This window comes from Mustela erminea, chromosome 5 (genome assembly GCF_009829155.1).
Source record: "Mustela erminea isolate mMusErm1 chromosome 5, mMusErm1.Pri, whole genome shotgun sequence".
NCBI classification, from domain to species: domain Eukaryota; kingdom Metazoa; phylum Chordata; class Mammalia; order Carnivora; family Mustelidae; genus Mustela; species Mustela erminea.
The window spans coordinates 61,906,985-61,931,085 of NC_045618.1; the positions used below are offsets into that span (position 1 = coordinate 61,906,985).

The window sequence follows — 24,101 nt, forward strand, 5'->3', positions numbered from 1 at the left end:
GAAAAGGAAAGTTATAGAAGTAGAAGGAAAGAAGTAGAAAGCAAACAGCAAGGCAGATTTAAATTCATGTATCAACAACTAGATTAAAAGTCCCCATAAATATAAACAAAAGGCAAGAAAAAACCTTAACTGTAAACAGAATGGTTAAACAAAAAAGAAAGAAAAAGATACCACATAAAAACCAAAAAGCTCATCTATTTAATGCCAGAGATAACGGGCACTGAGGCAAAGGCAAAAAGTCTTAACAAGAGAAATTTCATAATAATAAAAGGTTTGATTTATCAGGAAGAGAAAAATAATTGCAAATTTGTATACAACTCACAGCCTCAAAATGTAAAGCAAATGGACAGAAGAAAACAGAAATGGGTAAGTCCTTAATTGCAGTAATTTAAAAAATTTTTTTACTTATTTATTTGAAAGAGAGACAAAGAGTACATAAGCAGGGAGAGGGTCAAGCAAACTGAGATCATGACCCCAGCTAAAATCAGATGTGTAACAGACTGAGCCACCCAGACATTCCTGCAGTAAATTTTAACATACTTCTTTCAATTAGTATTTCGATAGGCAGACAAAAATACCAGTCAAGCTAGAGAAGAGCAGAAATACACCTGACCTAACCAACACATATACAACGCTACCCTCAACAACTGCATAATACCTACTCTCTGCAGACACAAGACATTTAGAAACACTGACCATATACACGGTGGACCATAAAAGAAAAGTTCAAAAATTTCAAAGGATTAAAACCATAAAAAGCCTATTTACCTATCACAGTAGATTTAAGCTGTAACTTAGTAACAAGATACCTAGAAAATCTTCCTTTGTTTCAAAATTAAGAACCACATTTACTTATTTTAAGTAGACCCTACACCTAATATGGGGCTTGAACTCACAGCCTTGAGATCAAGAGTCATACAGTCTACTCACTGAGCCAGGTAAGTGCCTCAAGAACCACTTTTTTTTTTTTTTGGAAGATTTTATTTATTTACTTGACAGAGTGTGCACGCACACTAGCAAGCGGAGTGGCAGGCAGAGGGAAAAGCAGGGAGCTGAGCAGGGAGACTGATGTGGGGCTCGATCCCAGGATCCCAGGACCATGATCTGAGCCAACGGCAGATGTTTAACCAACTGAGCCACCCGGCCACCCCAAGAATCACTCTTAAATAAGCCTTGACTTATTTAATCAAACAGGAACTTGAAATAGAAACCAGAAATTATTTTAAATTAAAGATTCAGGGTGCCTGGGTGGCTCAGTGGGTTAAAACCTCTGCCTTCAGCTCAGGTCATTATCCCAGGGTCCTGGGATCGAGCCATGCATCGGGCTCTCTGCTCGGCAGGAAGCCTGCTTCCCTTCCTCTCTCTCTGCCTGCCTCTCTGCCTACTTGTGATCTGTCTGTCAAATAATGCAAGTGTGGCCCATCAAACCTTTGGATGGCTATAGTCATGCATAGAAAGCAATTAAGACCCCTAAAAACTCTTACTAGAAAAAGCTGAAAATCAATAATCTAAGCTCCATCCTGAGATGTTAGAGAAAGAAAAAGTGCACAAGAAAGTAGACAATAATAATAAAAGAACAGAAATGAATAAAATAGAAAACACACAAAATAGCCAATTTCAGGAATGAAAACAGAACATTAACTATAGAAAAAATATAAACCAAATATATTACTCTTAGGGAAAAAGAGGAAGTCAGAGACATCGGTCAAACTAGAATCATAAAACAAATGTTACTCAGATATCTGCCAAATAAAATGAACTTTCAGATGTTATCATCACAGACCCAAGTATCTTTTGAATGCAAACTAAACTAACTATATAAATCTGAGCAGAGTCTACATTTAATCATGATCACAGAGAAGCGAACACATTTCTGACAATCTAAAGAAGTAATGGCAATAGAAACAATGAATCAATAGAGCAGAGGTCATCAAACCTTTTCAGTCAACAGGCAAATGATAACCATTTTCAGCTTTGCAGGCAATATGATCTCTGTCACAACTACTCAACTCTGTTGTTGTAGCAAGAACACAAGCACAAATAACAAACAGGAGACCGTGGTTGTGTTTCAACATATAGGTATTTAAATTTCATATACCATTTGTTATGAAATATTATTCTTTTTAAATCAACAGTTTAAAAACACGAAAACTATTTTTAGTTTGTAAGCTGGACAAAAAAAAAAAACAGGTGGCAGATTCCTCAATAAGTTAAATACAAAATGACGTAGCAATTCCACTCTAAAGTATACATGAAAAGAAATGAAAACAGGACACAGGACAGGTGTTCAAATGATAACTTGTATATGAATGTTCGTAACAGTACTACTAACAAGAGCCAAAAGGTGGAAACAACCCAAATACCCCTGAGAGATAAATGGACAAACAAAATATAGAATGTCTAGATAATGAAAATATTGTCATAAAAAGAAATAACATGTTGCAACATGAAAATATTATACTATATGAAAAGAAGCCAGATATAAAAGGCAACCTATTATACAATTCCAGTTAGATGAAATATCCAGAATAAGCAAATCCAGAGAAGCAGACTTGTGGTAGCCAGGGGCTGGAGGGAAAGGGGAATGGGGAGTGACTGCTTAATGGGGAAGAGGTTTCTGTTTAGGATGATGAAAAAATTCTACAACCAGAAAGTACTGATCACAGCACCACACTGTAAAAGTTGTTAAACTGTACACTTTAAATTGTTACATTTTAAACATTCCATGTATGTCTGTGGGTTGTTTTGTTTCTTTTTGTTTTTGTTTTCAAGTAATCTCTGCACCCAATGTGGGGCTCAAACTCAGGACCCTGAAATCTAGTTGGATGCTCTACTGACTGAGCCGTCCAGGTGCCCTTCCTCTGTATGTGTATTTTATCACAATAAAAAACAAAACAAAACAAAACAACTAGGACAAATGAAAGTGTCAACTGGAATAGGACCACATCCTATTCCATGGCCATATTTTACTGACCCCTAGAATATCCAAAGGAAGCTCAACATGCAAATGAGCACTCAGTTCCCAGCACTGGCACAAAATCAAAGAAGTATCAACGACTCAAGCAGTTAATGCACTGCCATCTAATGGTCAGTGCAGTTATTACTGAAAACACAACTTGATTTTGTTTTTGTTTTTGTTTTTTAAAGACTTTATTTATTTATTTGACAGAGAGTCAGGCAGAGAGAGAGAGAAGCAGGCTCCCCGCTAAGCAAAGAGCCCGATGTGGGGCTCGATCCCAGGACACTGAGATCATGACCTGAGCGGAAGGCAGCAGCCCAATCCACTGAGCCACCCAGGCGTCCCCCCCGCCTTTTTTAAAGATTTTATTTATTTACTTGACAGACAGAGATCACAAGTAGGCAGAGAGGCAGGCAGAGAGAGAGGGAAGGAAGCAGGCTCCCTGCAGAGCAGAGAGCCCGATGTGGGGCTCGATCCCAGGACCCTGGGATCATGACCTGAGCCGAACGCAGAGGCTTTAACCCACTGAGCCACCCAGGCGCCCCCCACAACTTGTTTGCTGGAAAATTTTAAGACTTAATTTTTCAACTTCCTGATTATTTAACATGTGCTGGAAAAGAAAATGAATGAATGAATGAATGACTGAAATGAAATGAATAAATGCAGAAAAAATGACAGCTCCATATACCAAATGGCAAACTCTAGAGAAAATACTCAACAAATTGCCTTAGAATCTCATCTTAAAAATTTAAAAATAAGGGGACGCCTGGGTGGCTCAGTTGGTTAAGCAGCTGCCTTCGGCTCAGGTCATGATCCCAGCGTCCTGGGATCGAGTCCCACATCGGGCTCCTTGCTCTGCAGGGAGCCTGTTGCTCCCTCTGCCTCTGCCTTCCACTCTGTCTGCCTGTGCTTGCTCTCACTCTCTTTCTCTCTGACAAATAAATAAATAAAATCTTTAAAAAAAAAAAATTTAAAAATAAGTCAGCAAAGTTAAAAGCTATATACCTAATGTGCCTTGTAAACAGTTTTTAAATCTACAATTAAGTCACAAAGATGGGGCCATAGCCACAAAGGTATCCCAAAGTGGAATATCTCAGATGTGTCCTTATTCCTCAAAAAACATAAGCGAGAAAACATCTGACTCCCCACCTCCACCCTATCCTGTGCCCTTTAAACTGCATGGAACCTATGTATTAAGGGGACCCCAAATCAGGGAGACCCTAATAGTAACTTTGATAAAGAATCCCCATAAAATCTTCCTCTCTGTGCAGTTTCATCATCATTACTTTGGGGACAGAACTCGTATTTAACTGATTTTACCATTTTTACTTGCAAGCAACATAATAAATCATACCCACTTTCTTATATCTCAATAACTTTCCACAATTAAACCCTGTTTAATAAATCTTTTCCACATCTTACCCAATTTAGTGCAACATACTTCCCTTTTGACCTCAATCTCTCTTCTTTTCCTCTGAATTAGTTAAAATCAACTTTATTATCTACCTTAGACATTATAATCTCGACTAGGACTAAAGATCTGACTTTAGAGTATCAAGAAAATGAATTATTTATGAAAATATGGGGGCGAAGGCAAAGCCGTAAATTACAGGATATGTGCCCTGATGATATGATTTGCCAAAATATCTTTTAAAACAATAAGGTGGATACTTTCTACTATGGCAGTTTGACCAAGAGTATCAATCCATGGGGCTAATGCAGCAAATCACTCAAACTGGACTTTGGTTTTCTCACTTATGAAACAAAAGGATGTAATATGCTTATTATTGTTACTGTCAGTAACAATTTTTTTTTTTTTTTTAAAGATTTTATTTATTTGTCAGACAGAGATCACAAGTAGACGGAGAGGCAGGCAGAGAGAGAGAGAGAAAGAAGCAGGCTCCCTGCTGAGCAGAGAGGCCGATGCGGGACTCGATCCCAGGACCCTGAGATCATGACCTGAGCCGAAGGCAGTGGCTTAACCCACTGAGCCACCCAGGCGCCCCAGTAACAATTTTTTTTTTAAAGATTTTATTTATTTTTTTGACAGACAGAGATCACAAGTAGGCAGAAAGACAGGCAGAGAGAGAGGGGGGAGCAGACTCCCTGTTAAGCAGAGAGCCCGATGTAGGGCTCGATCCCAGGATCCTGAGATCATGACCTGAGCCAAAGGCAAAGGCTTAACCCACTGAGCCACCCAGGTGCCCCAGTAACGTTTTTTTTTTAAAAGATTTTATGTATTTATTTGAGAGTGAAAGAGAACACAAACAGTGGGAGCAGCAGAGGGAGATGGAAAAGGCTCCCCATTAAGTGGGGAGCCTGATGCGGGGCTCAATCCCAGACCTCAGGATCATGATCTGAGGTGAAGGCAGACACTTAGCCAACTGAGCCAGCGAGGCACCCCAGTAACTTTTTCTTTTTAAAGGTATTATTTATTTATTTTATTTAGGTTTTTTTTTTAAAAAAAGATTTATTTATTTATTTATTTATTTGACAGACAGAGAGCACAAGCAGGCAGAGAGGCAGGCAGAGAGAGAGGAGGAAGCAGGCTCCCTGCTGAGCAGAGAGCCCGATGTGGGGCTTGATCCCAGGACTCTGTATCATGACCTGAGCCGAAGGCAGAGGCTTTAACCCACTGAGCCACCCAGGCGCCCCAGTATTATTTATTTTAGAGAGAGAGCACGCGCATGCACGAGAGAGACAGAGAGAGTGTGAGTGTGTGGAGGAGAAGGGTAAAGGGAGAGGGAGAATCTTAAGCACACTTGTTGCTTAGCATGAAGCCCAGGACCCTAAGATTATGACCTGAGCTGAAATAAGAGCTGGACACCTAAGTAACTGACCCACCCCACTCATCAGAAAGTTTTAAAGAGAATGTATCTAAAGTATTTTAGAAAAAATGCAAGAAATTAAAAACTTAGAGCAATTAAATAACACACACAAAAAAAAAAAGTCAGAAAGTTTATTTTAGAGAGCGATAGAAATTTTTGTTGGATCGATTTTTACCTTAAATTTAGGAACAAATCTAGTAAACTCCTGGTGCCAATTGTTAAGTGTAGAAGCAGGTGAAATTATTAAGAAAGGTCCCCAGATATTCTCTCTCTGAAAGACAAAAATTGGGTCAGCTAACTGCAGGAAAACTGGAGATATTTAGTTCAAAATTATAATCAGTGACAAGAGCAGTTTAAGAATGATACACTGTAACAAGAGAAATGGTGCCTAGTTCCCACATCTGCATTCTCAGCAATAATATCCTAGTTAATAACAACACAGGCAAGGAATTGGCTCAGAAAAACTTTGAGAAAAAATACCAAGCATTACTCCCACCCCAACCACTTACAGGTCCTAATTTCTATCATTCACAATGCACTTATCATACCCTGACTTGTTTGTATTGCTTCCCTTATACGAGACACTCCTACCAATTTTACTATTACTGGAACTTTGCTTTTTTCAAAATGCTTCTACATACATTTTTTCATTTAATTCTCAGAGAATTCCTATAAAGTAGGTATTATCCCCACTCTGCAGAAGTAGAAACTAAACCTCAGAGAATTAAAGTGAAGTCAGAGCAAAACAGACCAGATAAAGTGCCCAAATACTGTTTATAGTCAATACAGAGTTCAAATGTGAACCTGGGTCTTCTGGTCCAAATAACTACAATGTCTTTGTCACTATATGAATGGCTCCGGGCAGGGGACAGAGGGCAATATGTCAAACCATACATTCTCAGTAACTATTTTAGTCTTGAAAACCAAAATGCTTCACCACACTGTGTCACCCTGAGATGACTTTGAAGGCAAGGAATTAGGTCCTACTGTCCTCAGATGCTACAAAGTGTGGCACAGTGCTTGATAATGGCTGAGTCTCACCCCAAAATCTAGAGTGGGGAAGACAGACTGCATCTACCCACCTCAGCTAGATGGGCCAGGAGGGCAATACTCTGCACCGTTTTACCAAGGCCCATTTCATCTGCAAGAATGCCATTAATGCCCTGGGGGAAAAAAAAAAACCAGTCAATAACCTCTCATATTCCATCACACAGAATTCAACCTACTGTCCCAAAGAACTAATCAAATTATCAGACTTAACTTAGACAAAGGTGACTAAAAATACCATTTCAGCACTACTACCCACAGATGTAATGATTCCTTTTGCCAACTCCACAGCTACAACTAAGAATCATGGTATCTGAGGTGAAGATGCCAAATCCAGTTATTCAGCTAATTTAATCCCGGCCAAAAAACAATCAGGTTTACCAAGACCTAAGACAAACATGATACAAATATCCTCCCAATAAAATTTCAGGTTAAAAATTTAAAGACATCTTCCTGACTCTTGTCAGAGGATAAAACTTTTCAAAGGGAAGAAATTTAAAACTTTGTCTTGTGCTCATCTCACAATACACAGAACCAATGACTTTAGGAAAACATGTGACGAAAGAGAGTGGGTATGTCATAGTTCTAAAATTCACCTGTTCGTAGAGATTTGCCAACCAATTCATGCCTTTCAGCTGATAGCCTTTTAATTTGCCATTAAAAATTGTAGGCTGTGGAATATCTTCCCCAGCCCGGATAGATGGGTTTGCCAGGCTGTAACTCTCCCCAAACCCAGTGCCAGACTTGTTTGCTGCCCGAAGGGCAGCTGCTCGACTTTCTTTCGCATCTTCATCAAATGACCTTGTCTAGAAAGTAAGAACACATTTGAAGAAACATATGAGGGAAAAAATGAAATTCAAATAAAGTTCATAATGATAATATATCTACTTTGTGATAACTGGAACAAAAGTTCTGATATTATTTAATATATTATGTATAAAGCACAATATGCGAGGGGCACCTAGATTATTAATTCTTTTTAAAAATTCTTTTAATAGTTATTTATTTATTTACTTATTTGAGAGAGAGAGAGAGCATGCGCACACATGCGCTTATGAGAGGGGAGAAGGTCAGAGGGAGAAGCAGACTACCTGAGGAGCTGGGAGCCCGATGCGGGATTCGATCCTGGGACTCCAGGATCATGACCTCAGCTGAAGGCAGTGGCTTTACCAAGTGAGCCACCCAGGTGCCATCTTTTTAAATTCTTAGATAATTCTATTAAAAGTGAAGTAGTTGCCTTCAGCTCAGGTCATGATCTTGGGGTCCTGGGATAGAACCCTACCCTGGGCTCCCTGCTCAGCAGGGAGTCAGCTCCTCCCTCTTCCCCTCTCCCGGCCAAGTTCTCTCTCTCTCTCTCAAAACAACAACAACAAAACAAAGAAAACCCCACAATTACTAATATTTTTACTAATTTACTAATTAAATATTACTAATATTTTTACTAATTTACTAATATAAATTAACAATTACATTAAGAATATGCTTTGGATGAGCAGACATATTACATGACCATAAACCATATTACAGGACTATTTGCTCCATCAAGGCATGTGTTAAAATTTGTTTAGCTGGGTGTGGTGCAAAGAAAGTCAAGTTTATCCTGACTTGGAAGCTGTTACATGGGGATCCTATGCAGTATATTATTTACTTTCTTTACTTAAATTTAATCTAACTGCAGTTTCCTTCTGATTTCATGAAATATCACTACTTCAAGAATTAGCCACTTATTACTAAGGTGAAATAAAGTCCTAACTTAGCAGTATTCTTATATCAATGATATAGCTCTCTTAATAAGCACCAATGTCATTTATACCACTAAATAACCATGATGTGCTTCACACTACATTACCCATGATTACTCAAGATGACAAAAAAAAAATAGGTAAACTGTCCAAGCTTCAGTCAACACACTCCTAAGGCTTAGAAAAGTGAATGCTCATTCTCCACTCTTCCTCAATTATTCCTACTGCTCTAAATAGAGACACAGCCTCTACCCAACACACTCACATATATACACAACTGCCAATGCTTTTAATTGAAACTATGAATAAGTCTAAAGGAAGACCACTCAAGTGAAAGGTTGTAGGTTATTTCTGGAGCCCCTTACAGTTTCTTTTCATTTTTAAGACTTACCCGAGCTTGATGAATATGATAAGCATTTTCAGCATTTTTCAGGGCCTGGGCTTTGAAATGGTTACTATCTGAAAAGAAAAACTTAGAGATTATCATACGTCATTACTGATCTCCTTCAAAGATGCAACTCATACCAACACTGTCAATCCCTAGCTTCCCCAATTTACTCATCCCTAAGAGTGAGAGAGTAGAAAGGTTCAAATTACATGACAGAGGTAAGGACTTAGGAGTGATTATGAAGGCAGAGGGCTGACATGGTCTCCAGTTGCCAAAGCCAGCTCACAGAAACCAACAGGCGACTGAGCTCATCTTCCAATCCTGAGTTTCTTGCACAAAACAAAGAAAAGCAAAACAACAGGGACTCAAAATTGTGACAGATTTTTGCTGGGTGAAACTATTCCCAAAGAAGAAATCCAGATATGTATGAACCCCAAGGTCCTTGCAAGCACACTTATTCTTTTTATTCTGAGCTCAATGTCATCTTGATCACTATTCTCTATGAAATTCCCCTCAAATTTCACCCCGATCCACCCTTCCCCTTCTTGTGGTCACCAAAAGACCACAACTGAGGGGTGACTGGGTGGCTCAGTCGGTTAAGCATCTGTCTTTGGCTCAGGTCATAATCTCAGGGTCCTGGGATTGAGGCCCACACTGGGTTCCCTACTCGTAGGAAGCCTGCTTTTCCCTCTCCTCCCCACTTGTGCTTTCTCTCGTTCTCTCTCTCAATAAATAAAATCATAAAAATACCACAACTGCACAGTCTTTTTCTTATGCTGGACTTGCATCACTAAGAATCTTATTATGTGACAGATAATTTGCTCTGCTGAGACATATTTACTGAATTCTTCTGGTAAAATACCCTCCATTCTACTAACAAATCAAAACATATAAAATATTCCAAAACTTATAAGATCATATAAACATACACTTTCCTTTTCAAATTCTTTAATAAAAGTTATTTTGTATGTTTGTTTTATTCATACTTTCCCTACTCCATGCAAAAAATTCTCCTTTACTAATCATTACCTACCAATCAATATAAAACGTACAAGAACTAATCATGTGTATAACCTTAGGTATAAAAAAATGGAGGGTACCCACTTCCTCTACTTCCTAATTCAGGACTCACCATAATCCTCCTGTGTGATATTAACTACCACCCCTCCACCAATGTCAATTTGTCTTTGGGTAGAACTGTCTTCCAGTTTCCTTAGGATTTCTTCCTGAATTCCATCATGACCCATGTCTCGTTTGCGACTCATGAAATGGGCATACAATTCTGTCTGGGTGATTAGGAAGTTCAGTTTTCGCTGTTGCCTCTTGGCCTAAAGGAGAACAAAGTTATTTTCACTAAAAGACTAAAATCATCAATCATATACAAAGGTGATCAACAGAATTCACCAAATCTATATATAGTTTGCATATAATTCTTTTACAAATTCTTCTACCTTAGAAAGGTAGTTAACTGCTAGTGCACAATTTTATTATAATCAAGTCAGTGGTACTGAAAGCAAAGAACAACCTTTAGTTATATCTAACAATAACATGGGTTTTGCTCTCATTTACAATATGAAGTCTTTTCTTCATTAGGCTTCTGTCTAAAATGCTTATTTCTTTACTGTATTACTTTCCTAGAGTGGCACTGAGACACCAACTAAACTCAACCAATGCATTTTTACTCCACAACCTGGATGTAGATACATGTGTTTAGTTTTAATATCTTAAAAAATGTAAACATGTGAAAAAAATCTTCATCACTCAAAATCAAAATAAGTGACTAGAAGCTATGAATTTTTCGGGAAGTCAATTCAGGAGAAGTCAATTAAAGGAAGAAAACGCTCTGAAAACAGCATATATTTATCTGTGATAATATGAATATAGATCAAACACACACACACACACACACACACACACACACACACAGAGTCACTGCTTTACATTAACTATTTTTAATAAAATTCATATGAGGTACAGCGGACTTATCCTTGATCCAATACCTTCCCCAAAATGAAAAACAAAAACACAACAAGGAAAGTTAATCAAGAAAGGAGACCAGTCCTAAAGTATGCTACATAAAACTATGCTCTCTAAGATTTTACAGTACTTGAGCCAGATTCAAACGAGTAGGAAATCTGAAAGACAGTTTAACAGAAAACGGAGTTATTTTCATAATGGATACAGGTGTTTATGTTTAGTGTGTTAGCAAAGCTAACATTCTATCAAGGAAACCTCTCTAAATTAAAACAAGCATTATCTCCTTTAACCTTAAAAAAATAAACTACTATGCGTTCAAATGAACATAGTGAACTAAAAGAAAAACAAAGTTTCAACACGCCGGAGAAAGACATGAAGGAAACTCATCGGTTAACTATCAACAAAACTGAGAGAATGTCTCACAAACCTAGACTAGAAGTCTGGCTGCTTTGTAAAACTTCAGGATCTGTGACCAACTCTCAAATGCCTCTAAATTCAGTAAGTATTCCGGACAGCATCAAATGTTTCCTAACACACTAATATGTTTGTCTTGCATGCGAAGATAAATGTTACCCAGGGGAAATAAGTAAACTGGGCAAAATCCATATTGGTTCTCAAAGGCATGATAAAGGACAGAAGATGAAGAGCTCAGCAATGGCCACACCTCTGCTCTGACAGGAGTACTACCCATACCTGAAAGAAAACATTAACCAATCCCCTGATTCTCTTCCTCTAGACCTCAACTTTCCTTCCACACATCCCAACTGGTTTGCTCATGGCAACACAATTTTTGTTTTCCTACTCTCTCCTCTTGCCTCCCTGAACGATCTAACCACCTACATCAACTGACATCAAGCTTAGAGGAGTACTGGCTGAAAGTTAAACCAGTGAAACAGGTGGGGGGATGGGTCTCAAAACTAGACTAGTTGTCTATTGTTCCTATCTGGCCCTAAATTTGGCAGCCAGCCCTGCTCTTCCAACAAGGAAGAAACTGCAGCCAGTACCTGGAACCAAGCCAAGATAAGCTATAAGGGTTTTTTTTCTTTCGTTTTTCCCTTTTTTTCCTTTTTTTGGGCCTCCAGAAATATATAGAGGAATAAGGCTACAAAGAACAGAAAAACTTGGCATAGAAAAAAGAGAGGTGAAGGCCAGAAAGAGGGCCTTACTGAAAAGATAAAAACAGAACTGGCTTATCAAACTAAAGTTACTATCCTCAAAATTATTCTTAAAATGTTTTTTCAATGATCTCATTGATTAACTTTTAATTTATGTGGTACATAACAACCTCTCAATATGGCTGCAGCAATCAGGGTTTCAAAATTTTATACTACTGTCATACCTCCCGCATTTCCTCATCCAACTTCCGCTGCTCCAGGGCCTCCTTCTCTGCACGCTTGCGGTGTTCCTTCTCCACCTTCTCATACTTCTTCCAGTACAGAAGCATCTCCTTGGTGAGGCGGCGGGCACGAGGCAAGGTCTCTTTACAGTTCTTCTGGGCCTGCAAGGCAGCTCGACGTACCTCCTTCATACACTGGTGGGCAAGCTGCAGATGACAACAACATTCTCACAAAAGAGAAGACCCAAAACTAGGGCCAGCTCTCCCTGAGCTCTAATTCCTCAGTCTTGTCAGTGCACACAATCTTCCAATGGCCACATCTCTTTCTCCCCCAGAATGATTAATATCCCCATATGGTACTGTGACCCAAACCCTGGGGTAATACATGGTATGAGAAATCTATACACACAGTGCCTTAGAAGATGGGGAAAAAAAACAATGATCTGAGATGTGCTGGGAAATTACAAAGTATTACCACACATATTAAGAGTAATAGTTATTAATGCCTATTATATGTTAGGCTCCACTCTAAGCCTAACATATATTAAACTAATTTATTCTTCACAAAAACTCTATGAAGTTGGTAGTAATGATATACTCATTTTACAGGTAAGTAAACCAATGATGAGTGATCAGCACAGGAAACAGAGTAACATTACCTCATCTGATCTCACAGCTTTCAAAGGAGTTGTGCTACTTCCTTCTAAAGGAAGGTACTGATATTAACATCATCATTTCTTAAAGAGACTGAGCACAGGAAGCTTCCATGATCTCCCTAAGGAATCAGAGCAGGCTATGGTCTCATCCAAAACGGTTTAAATACCAGAAATGTGAGGAAGAGCAATTGTATTTTTAAAATAAATTGAGAACATTTAGAAATTCTCTTAGGTACTCCCAGATTCATTATCAATAGGTCACAAGATACAAGAGCAGCAAACATAAATATGATCCAGCATAACATAAAATGGGAAACACAAAACTATAATTTACCTTTCGGCTATTGGTGAGAAACAGGTTACGAGCTGAAGCTTTCTGCTTGTTGGCCTAAAATATTTAAAGACAATTATTTCATTTAGGAGTCCTTTTGAAATAAGATTATGTAGACTGACACTGTCTTTTATTCAACTCCTCAAGGGTTAAAAAAAAAATAAAGTCATCCTAATGCAGCAACTGAGAACCACACACAAAACTACTAAAACAGTATTAAGAATACTGCCTGGGGCTGCCTTAAATAGAGTCTTCTGCATCCTCTGGAAAGAATTTAAGTTATACTTAAGGCTTGAAGTGGACTAGGAAAATATAACAACATACCCAACATACACCATCCTGACTAAAACACACTGCTTTCCAGAGCCAACCTGCAAAGAAGCTGAGACAGTAGCCACTCACACACAGAAACTGCTAGGGGAGAGGTAAACTAGCTTCCCAATTTGTGATTCTATCCTCCAACCAAGACAAACCTACTGCTACCTGTTAATTTCTCCCAACACTTATGCTTCATCTTCTCAAAAAAAAATTCCAAGGCAGACCTAACACAAGATGACTCAGGAGCCAACAAGCCAGTCACCAACTGCTTATTTTGTCTTCCAATTCAGTTAAAACAAAAACCTCAATACAGAAACCTTGATCCACTTGACATGGGAGAAGACACAGCATAGGCACAGCTGGGTGACTCTCTGTTAAAGCACTCTGCCCCTAATTCTGAACAAACAGTGGGTTTGAAGTTACAGACAGCCCAAATGCCATTTCTGTAAAATTCTCACTTCAGACTGTCTGCTTAGGAGAATTTTTAGTCCTTTATCAAAAACTTTCTTTTACTAATGCTTAAGCAGCTACTGCCATGTTCAAGACAAAAATCTCAAATATTTCTGTTGAATTCCTGATCAGAAATGCGTCATTTTAAAAAATATGTTTTTATTTATTTTTTAAAGTAATCTCTATACCCAATGTGAGGCTTAAACTCACGATCCTGAGATTGAGAGTCATGTGCTCTATGCACTGAGCCAGCCAGGAGACCCGGAAAAGCATAATTTTGAAGCCTCTTCATCAGATAAAAGAGGGTTTTCCCATAACTCCTCCCATCAAGAATGTTCCTGTCTAAAGTTTCTCTCCAAAAATACTTACTAACTGGTTTGTGAAGAAAGGCAGTCATTGTACAGTAGGGAAGCACCAACACTCCAAGGGATCAAAGCTAGTATCATACTGGAAACGATGTGTCATGTGCCTCCTAGTGCAGCATACCCAGGACACACCACTCCATTGGTAATCCTGCCCGAAACGCATAACGCAAATCTAATAATGAGGAATCTCATGAACCCAAATCCCAAACACTATACATTGTAACAGGGGTATGCTATTCAAAAATTAAAATGTCATGAAAGAACACTGTGTCAGATTTAAAAGAGATTAAAGAGGTATGACAAATAAATGAAACACAGAGTCCTGGATTGGATCCTGGACTGAATCAAGAAAAAAAAAGTCCTATAAAGGACATTACAGAGACAACTGATGAGATATCTGAATATGGTCTGTGGACCCGATAACAATTTCTATAACTGCACTGTTGTTCTATATGAGAGAATGTCCTTTTTCTTAAGGAATACATATTGAACTATTACAAAGAAGTTCAGTACAAAGTGTCAAACTGACCCTCAAAATGGGGGAGAAAAAAAAGTATGCATTAATATAACAGAAATTTGAAAAACCAAAATTTGAGCACCCAGGTGGCTCAGTGGGTTAAAGCCTCTGCCTTTCAGCTCAGGTCATGATCTCAGGGTCCGGGGATCGAGCCCCGCGTTGGGCTCTCTGCTCCGCAAGGAGCCTGCTTCCTCCCCCCCCCCTTCTCTCTGCCTGCCTCTCTGCCTACTTGTGATTTCTCTCTGTCAAATAAATAAAATCTTTAGGGGCGCCTGGGTGGCTCAGTGGGTTAATGCCTCTGCCTTCAGCTCAGGTCATGATCTCAGGGTCCTGGGATCGAGCCCCGCATCGGGTTCTCTGCTCAGTGGGGAGCCTGCTTCCTCCTCTCTCTCTGCCTGCCTCTCTGCCTACTTGGATCTCAGTCTGTCAAATAAATAAATAAAATCTTTAAATAAATAAATAAATAAATAAATAAATAGAATCTTTAAAAAAAATTATAAAAAACAAACAAACAAACAAAAACTTTGTTTTGAACTAATTTCAGACTTAAAGTTGCAAAAAATAATAGTTTCCTTACATTCCTCCTGCTGCTTTCCCTAGTTTTAGCATCTTATGTAACTAGAAAACAATTACTAAGAAAGGAAAATAAAACTAGTAAAATATTAATTAAATTACACGTCTTATCTGAATGTCAACAATTTTTCCACTAAAATCCTCTTCCTGTTTCAGCATCCTGTAACAGGATTCCATGTATTTAGTTTCTTTTCTCCTTAGTCTCTTCCTGTATGTTACATTTCTTCAATCTTTCTCTTACCTCCTCAATACTTTTGAAAGGCACCCATCAGTTACTCTATAGAATGTGCCAAAATTTGTGGTTTTCTCATATTTTCTCATGATTGGAATAATATTATGCATTCTGGCAAGAATACCACCGAAATGATGTGTTCTCATGCATCACATCCAATTCACAAGGTCAAAATTTATATTACTAGTGACTACTTAGATCATTTGGGCAAGGTAGATTCTGCCAATTTTCACCACAATAGCTACTATCTTTCTTTTTGTGCTTATATGTATGCTGAGTAGATGCTTTTGGTCTGTGCAAATTGTGTCTCCTTTAACCTTCATCCTCTAATTTCAGTCTTCCATCAATGGATCCAGTCTACAACAATTATCACTGTGGTATTTGTGTAATGAGGGTTCTCTACTTCCTTCCTTCTGTGTTCATTAACTGGAATTCTACTGCAAGGAAAAGCTATTCCTTCTACATTACTTGTTTATTTATTTAAAAGAATATGGACTCAAAGGTATTTCTTTTAATCTGTATGTTAAAATTCAGTACTTTCTTTTTCTTTTTTTAAGTAAACTCCATGCCCAGTATGGAGCCCAATCCAGAACTTGAACTCAAAACTCCAGATTGAGACCTTATCTGAAATCAAGAGTGGATGCTTAACCAACTAAGCCACCCAGGCACCCCAGTATTATTATTAACAAATTTGGTGTTCAGTTATTCTAACTTTGACCATGAGGAGCTCCTTTAGCTCCTTTTGACAATCCCCCACACTCATCTTTCTTCAAGCACTTCCTTACTTTCTGACACTCCAAGAAGTTTAAGGCTCATCTTACATTTTCCCTGCGAAGTTCTGGAATAAACTACTTCTCCAAGGAGCTCTGGTTCCCTTTTATTAGAGAATAAAGATATTTGGAAATCAAGACCTGGGCACAAGATACCTTCATTGTTACCAGGATGTCACTGTTTCTAGGCACTCCCAGCAAACAGACAGAAAATAAATACATATGCATACTAACCTATGCATACACAGACAACTACATTTCTGTACACATCTATCTGTACACATATCAAAACCTATGAATTTCAAAGGCTTCACGTTAGCGTTTCCAACAGTATGACAAACTGGCTGTCAACTACGACATATCTGTTCAATTCTAGTATGCATTTAAAGTAATTCCAAAATTACTCATCCACTCCTCTCCTAAGAAACACTTACTATATCAATTGTAGTATTCATGTAGAGTTCTTTTGGTCTTCAGCCTTACATATCCAACCAAAATACTGACTTCCTCAGTAACTTCTATGAGCCCTTTTCTTTGTCCCTGCAACTTGATTCTATTATTCATTTCTAATGTAGATAAGCATTTGTTTCTGTCTTTATTACACTTTGCCCACATAGCCCTTCAATCTCATTCTTCACCCACATCCTGGTTGGTTTTAACGGTTTTACTATAGGGGCATGCAAGGGACATACAAAACATCACTAGGATCCTGAAAGTCCTACATATAAAAACATGTATTTGAAGACACCCCCTCATCCCTGCTAACCTGTCCATTCCCCTCTTTCTTTCTACATTTTCCCCACCTGCTCCCTATAAGAAATCAACACTTTGGTTTCTGGTTTATCCTTCTTGAATTTCTTTTGCATGAATAAGGATTTGTATATTTTCTTGTATTTTTATTTTGCTTACATGAAAGGTAAATACTATAGATACCTGTTTTTGTTTGCTTTTCTCACTTAACAGCACATCTTAGAAATTACTCCATATCATCTCAGAAACATCATCCTCATTATTTCTTTTTTAACTATAATAACCCACTATGTAGGGGCGCCTGGGTGGCTCAGTGGTTTAAGCCGCTGCCTTTGGCTCAGGTCATGATCTCAGGGTCCTGGGATCGGGTCCCGCATCGGGCTCTCTGCGCGGCAGAGAGCCTGCTTCCCTCTCTCTCTCTCTGCCTGCCTCTCCATCTACTTGTGATTTCTCTCTGTCAAATAAATAAATAAAATCTTTAAAAAAAAAAAATAACCCACTATGTAGATCTATCACTTTTGTGCCTTTTTTCTTTCATGGAGCATGTTTCTGAAATGCATCCATGTCACGTTGATCTTGTACCTGTCTCGTATGGGAATCATTGCAAATCACTGTCACACGGGACCTTATGTCTGGCTTATTTCTCTAAGTTCTTTGCGGAGATGAAGAACCAAGAGCATTACCAGTGAAGCTTGTGGAAAGAAGTTAAGGATCCATAATGGGACAAAGGGAGTAGATGTTAGGATCTTGGCAGCAGCCAAAATGGACTATTTTGTGGCCAACGGAATGGTCTGGGAGAGCCTTGAAATTGATGCATAGCTGAGTTGGAAGGAATGTATCCTATGACCTGTATGAAGCAGGGAAGCAGGGTAGGCACCATCAAGGGATGCTGGAGGGGCATCCATGTTTCTTGGAAGAGCTGGTCTTATCTTCTATTCCAGCTAATTGCTACTGTTTTATTTTCTTAAGTTTTGCTCTATGGTTCTTGAACCAATCCTACAGTCCTGTGGGATGTATCTCCAGTTTTGAGGCCATTTCTTTCCTTTTTTTTTTTTTTTTTTAAGATTTTATTTATTTATTTGACAGAGAGAGATCACAAGTAGGCAGAGAGGCAGGCAGAGAGAGAGAGGAAAAAGCAGGCTCCCTGCTGAGCAGAGAGCCCGATGTGGGGCTCCATCCCAGGACCCTGAGATCATGACTTGAGCCGCTGCCCAGGCGCCCGAGGCCATTTCTTTCTAAAGGCTGGGAGCAGGGTATAGGTTCTTATTGAACAAGAACTCCATATCTGCCAACTGTTTCTCAGTGAAAATCATTTGTTTCCTTTGTGAATGCTTCTGGTGATTTCCTTTAAACCTGCATTTGCTGCTGAAGGCTCAGAAGTTCCAAGTGCAGTTGGTGATAACTAAAATCCCTCTCTCACAAAGCTACTTTAGGAAGGGCTCCTGCACCTGACATCCTGAGATCTAGCTGTGTTCCCATGCTCCTGTGTCAAAAGTGTCCCTTAATTTCTTAAGAGTTTATTAATTAGAGATAACAGCCCTTTGTGATGTATGTAAATAATTTTTCCCACTTTGTCAGTTGTCTTTTGTCATGAAAAAAATTTATTTGTATTTAGTCTAATTTAAAAATTGTTTTTCATTGCCTCTGAGTTACACATAGAAACTTTTCCTATGCCGAGGTTAAACAGCAATGTAATAGCTTTCTTCTAGTCTTTGTATGGTTTCATTTTTTACATCGAGAGCCCAAATACACTTGGAATATATGTGTGAGAAACATCTAATGTTATCTTTTCCCAAATGGCTATCTAGTTGTTCCAACATGATTTATTAAAAAGTGCATTAGTCTACTCTTGTTCTACTTGCCTATTCATGTGGCAGTACTATGTTATTTTAATTAGAGGTTTATAGTATATATTTTAATGTTTGATGGTGCTTTTTCAGTGTTTCTCCAGCTATTCTTTTTTTTTTTATAATGTTTTATTTATTTATTTGATAGAGAGAGAGAGAGAGATCAGAAGTAGGCAGAGAGGCAGGCAGAGAGAGAGTGAAGAAGCAGGCTCCCTGCTGAGCAGAGAGCCTGATGCGGGGCTCGATCCCAGGACCCTGAGACCATGACCCAAGCTGAAGGCAGAGGCTTTAACCCACTGAGACACCCAGGCGCCCCACCAGCTATTCTTTTTTATGGTTTTTTCTTTCTTCTTCTTCTTCTTTTTAAAGATTTTATTTATTTATTTGACAGAGAGAGATCACAAGTAGACAGAGAGACTGGCAGAGAGAGAGGAGGAAGCAGGCTCCCTGCTGAGCAGAGAGCCCGATGTGGAGCTTGAACCCAGGACCCTGGGATCATGATCTGAGCCCAAGGCAGAGGCTTAACCCACTGAGCCACCCAGATGCCCCCTTCTTTTTATTAACATATAATGTATTATTTGTTTCAGGGGTATAGGTCTGTGAATCATCAGTCTTACACAACTCGCAGTCCTCACCACAGCACACACCCTCCCCAATGTCCATCACCAAGGCATCCCATCCCACCCAACCTCCTCCACTCCAGCAACCCTCAGTTTGTTTCCTGAGATTAAGAGTCTCTTACTGTCTCCCTCTCTTCTCCAGCAATTCTTACACACAGACTTTCCTGAGGTTGATACTTTTCTAAATTCAGAAAATATCGTCTTCATTTTTCTATTAGGATTGCACAATTTATAAGGCAATTAAGTAAAATGCAAACAACTGGTAAGTAACTGAGTAAAGTTACTTGCACATTTCCTGAAACTTTCAAATTTGAAATTGTATCAAAATAAAATGTTATCAAACCCAAACAAATTAAAAGAGCAAAAAGAATGCTTATACATCTTTCTCTTGCATCATTTACATTTTTTCTAATGCCTATGGTTATTCAGTAATATCCAAATATTCACAGATTCTTTAAGAAACCTAAGTCTACCATTTCATTTTAATCTCCTCTATTACTACCTATCAATTTGCTGTCAAATCTCTACTACGGTAAGTAAAAAAACTGATTTCCTTTCTCAAAGAGGTTTCCCTCCATTTTTTGGATAATGAACATCATACAACAACTGTGTTGTGAATTCTGATCAAAATCTAGAAAAATGGTTGATTGCCAAGGGTACTCTTCAACATGATCTTAATTCAAGAGATCAGTTTCTTTTCTGAACACTGTGAAGGTATCTAGCTCTCACAGCTCCTCTTTAGAGGGCAGGGAGACAAAATATTCTTCCATCTCCTATGCTGGAGGCACCCACGTACCTTTGGTAGTTCCTTTTTCACAATGCTGAGCCATACTTTCCTGCGACGAGCATTAAGCTGCTCAATGGATAAGTGCTTCTTCTTGGTGCCAGGAGGTGGTGCATCATGAGAGAACTTGGCAAAGACTTTGGTCTGGTGGTGGTGGCAACGAGGAGATTCTTCAGAGGAAAGTTCTTCATCCCTTCGCCTTTTTTTCTTTACTTTTTTCAACTTGGCTGCAAAGGAAACAGACACTGAGAACCCTGCATTTCTGCCCTTCCACACAAGAGAGCCACAAACAACCTCATCACTTTAAGACAGTTCAAGGTTCTTTCCTCATTCCACTTGAGGCTGGCAATGTTTATCTCTTTATCAATTTAGGCCCATGAATATTCCAAGAGGAAGATCTCACTACCTTGGGAAAGAACACTGGATACTCCCTATGTTGACATGAAAGAAAAACACAGAATAAAATCTAAAAACTGAATTTCTGTTGAACCCAACAACAGGAAAGGAGATTTCAAAGTACCATGAGCTCAAGTAATGGCCAAGAGGAAGGAAACATTTCTACTTGGCGGCAATGTAAGGTGATTAAAGAGAAATAACAAAGAAAGAAAACAATGTGCTGATAGGACATTACAACCTGGGAAGAGAAAATCATACATGGAATAAAAAACTAATTTGGGGGTGAGAGTGTGGAGGATAAGAAAGTAGAGATAAACTAGCGGATGTGGGAGAAAGGGAAGAACGCTGAAAAGAATTTCTGAGTAGAGTTCATACCTTCAGGGGCAAAAATCTGCCTTGTACAGATAGTTTAAAACTTTCCCTTCCTACTTCCTTCCTGATTTCCAGATGCTTAGAGCTCAGTAAGGGAGGAAAACACACTTCCTGGCAAACATGCAAACAAACACTGCACAAGATTATCAAGAGGTGATCTATTTAAAAGTTCCACATACAGCAACAATTATGAGTTATTCCTAACACTTCAGGTTGCTCTTCATACTTCCCTGTGTGTAACCAACTTCTTCTCCTCCCAGAACAGTTTCAACATTTGGAAGAGTATGTAGAAGAAAAAAGGGATAAACTAACTGGCTTAAAACTCTGGCTAGGAATCCACAGTCCTTATATCTTTTTAATTCCAGAAAAGATCATAAACCAAATATGAAATAAGGTTAACAATGCTTATTACTTAGGGGAAGACTAGAGTTTCCCAGATAAACCAAGTTTCTACTACATGGATCACGTTCAAAGTCCAAATGTACTACCAGGCTACACACAACCCTAATACTAAGAATGAGTAAACATGGAAGGCAGGGCAGTATGCTCACCTTTAAGTTTCTTTTCCTCCTTGAATTTCTTTTTTTTGGGCCCAAGTAGGTGCCGTTGTTGCTCATAGAAAGGGTCGTATGTGGACAGCAGGCCTGCACTGTAGTATTGGTATTGCTGTAACTGAAGCAAAGACAGGGAGGCTTATAGGGGCGGGTCTGAGTTCTAAGCCAGCCTTCACATCATCTTCACTACAAAAACTTTAGCCGAAGAAAAACCAGAGCTCCTAAATATGGTGTTCTTCTCACAAAAAGACCCATAAAGATTTAGTACCTCAAAGTGAACTATTTCCTTACTTCAAAACAAAATGGGTTCATCAGGTACATACATGGCAAGTTACTGAAAATAACTTAAGAAAGGAAAACACTTCATGCTTCTGAATTTCCACCAGAATATTTGCTTGGAAGTGACACATATTTGAGAGATGCAATTAACTGCAGAAGGGGCTCCGCATGGAATTCATCAACAAGAAATAAACCATATTTCTATTACCAATAAGTCGTCTGATTTAGTAAGGTTTTGATATCTGTTATTCTGGCTTTTGGTCTACCTAGATCAAAGAGTCACTAGCTACCCCAATTCTCCTATCTTTCAAGCCTTTTCAGTCTTTATATATCCCACTAATAGAGGCTGACAATATTATGGATAATGCCTACACTACCAGAATTCTAACATATGAATAATCGATTGTTTTTTTCTGTCCAGAGAGAGATTTTTTTCAAACACTGCTTTTAAGTTGACCTCCAAGACGCACATTAATTTCGTCTCACTTATTACCAATGGATAAATATGAATATAAGTGTAAACAATCCATTCCTCAATCTCTTTCCTAGATTCCAGCCAGTCTAAGAACTGAAACTAGGACAGCAGAGTGACATGGAGAACTATCACAAGGTACCCTGTCAATGGTCAAAATTAAATGAGCATTTTTTGAACTATAGTAGTTAAAATCTATGAACTTTCCCATATATATGTTTTTCTTCTATTCTAAAAAGACCAGGTAGTGCAATCCCTACCAAAATACCAATGCATTTTTTCAAAGAACTAAAAGAAATAGTACTAAGATTTGTATACAACCACAAAAGACCCCAAGTACCCAAAGCAATCTTGAGAAAGAAAAACAAAGCTGGAAGTATCACAATTCCAGATTTCAAGATACACCACAAAGCTGTAGTGATCAAACCCGTAGAGTGCACGCACAGAAAGGGACACAGTGATCAGTGGAACAGAACAGAGAACCCAGAAATAAGAGGCACCTGGCTAGATCAGTTGGTAGACCATGTGACCTGTGATCTCAGTGTTATGAGTTCAAGCCCCATGTTGGACATAGAGCATACTTTAAAAAAAAAAAATTTTTCCCCCCAACACAGAATAGAGAACTCAGAAATAAATCCATGCTTATATAGCCAACTAATCTGTATCAGAGGAGGCAAGATATAAAATGGGGAAAAGACAGTCTGTTCAATAAATGGTGCTGGGAAAACTGGACAGCCACATGCACAGGAATGAAACTGGACCACTTCCTACCACTACAAACAAAAATAAACTCAAAATGGATTAAAAACTTAAATTTGAGACCTAAAACCATAAAAACCTTAAAAAAGAACAGAGCCAGTAATTTGTCTGACATCAGCCATAGCAACATCTTTCTAGATATGTCTCATAAGGCAAAGGAAACAAAAGCAAAAATAAACGATCAGACTACTTCAAAATAAAAAGCTTTTGCACGGTGAAAGAAACCATCAACAAAGCAAAAAGGTAATCCACTGAATGGGAGAAGATATTTGCAAATTACATATCCAATAAGGGGTTAATATCTAAAATATGTGAAGAATTTATACAACTCAACACCAAAAAACAAACAATATGATTAAAAAAACAGGCAAAGGACCTAAATAGACATTTTCCTGAAAAAGACATACAGATGGTCAAAAGACATATGGAAAGATGCTCAACACCACTAATCAGGAAACTGCAAATCAGCTACGAGATATCATCTTACACCTGCCAGAATGGCTAGTATCAAAAACACAAGAAACAGGTGTTGGTGAGGATGTAGAGAAAAAGGAATCCTCATGCACTGCTGGTGGGAATGCAAATTAGAGACACTCTCAAAATAGTACGGCGGTTCCTCAAAAAACTAAAAGTGGAAATATCATATCCAATAACTCCACTACTGGGTATTTACCCAAAGAAAATTAAAAAACTAATTCAAAGAGATACGTGTGGGGTGCCTGGGTGGCTCAGTCAGTTAGGCGGCTGCCTTCGGCTCAGGTCATGATCCCAGGGTTTTG

At 38.6% G+C, this 24,101-nt stretch overlaps 1 protein-coding gene across 3 annotated transcripts in view; it reads right to left on the reverse strand.

Annotated features, from left to right (window-relative positions):
• Nucleotides 1–24,101, reverse strand: part of INO80 (INO80 complex ATPase subunit) — a 136,272-nt gene that overhangs the window by 77,667 nt on the left and 34,504 nt on the right. For all 3 annotated transcript variants that reach the window (XM_032343327.1, XM_032343326.1, XM_032343325.1), the window contains exons 6-14: nt 21,810–21,930; nt 20,503–20,717; nt 13,268–13,321; nt 12,281–12,484; nt 10,097–10,292; nt 8,968–9,035; nt 7,431–7,640; nt 6,870–6,950; nt 5,963–6,058 (exon numbers count right to left, since the gene is read on the reverse strand). In XM_032343327.1, coding sequence (XP_032199218.1) covers nt 5,963–6,058; nt 6,870–6,950; nt 7,431–7,640; nt 8,968–9,035; nt 10,097–10,292; nt 12,281–12,484; nt 13,268–13,321; nt 20,503–20,717; nt 21,810–21,930 — 1,245 coding nt within the window. The remainder of the gene's footprint in view (nt 1–5,962; nt 6,059–6,869; nt 6,951–7,430; nt 7,641–8,967; nt 9,036–10,096; nt 10,293–12,280; nt 12,485–13,267; nt 13,322–20,502; nt 20,718–21,809; nt 21,931–24,101) is intronic.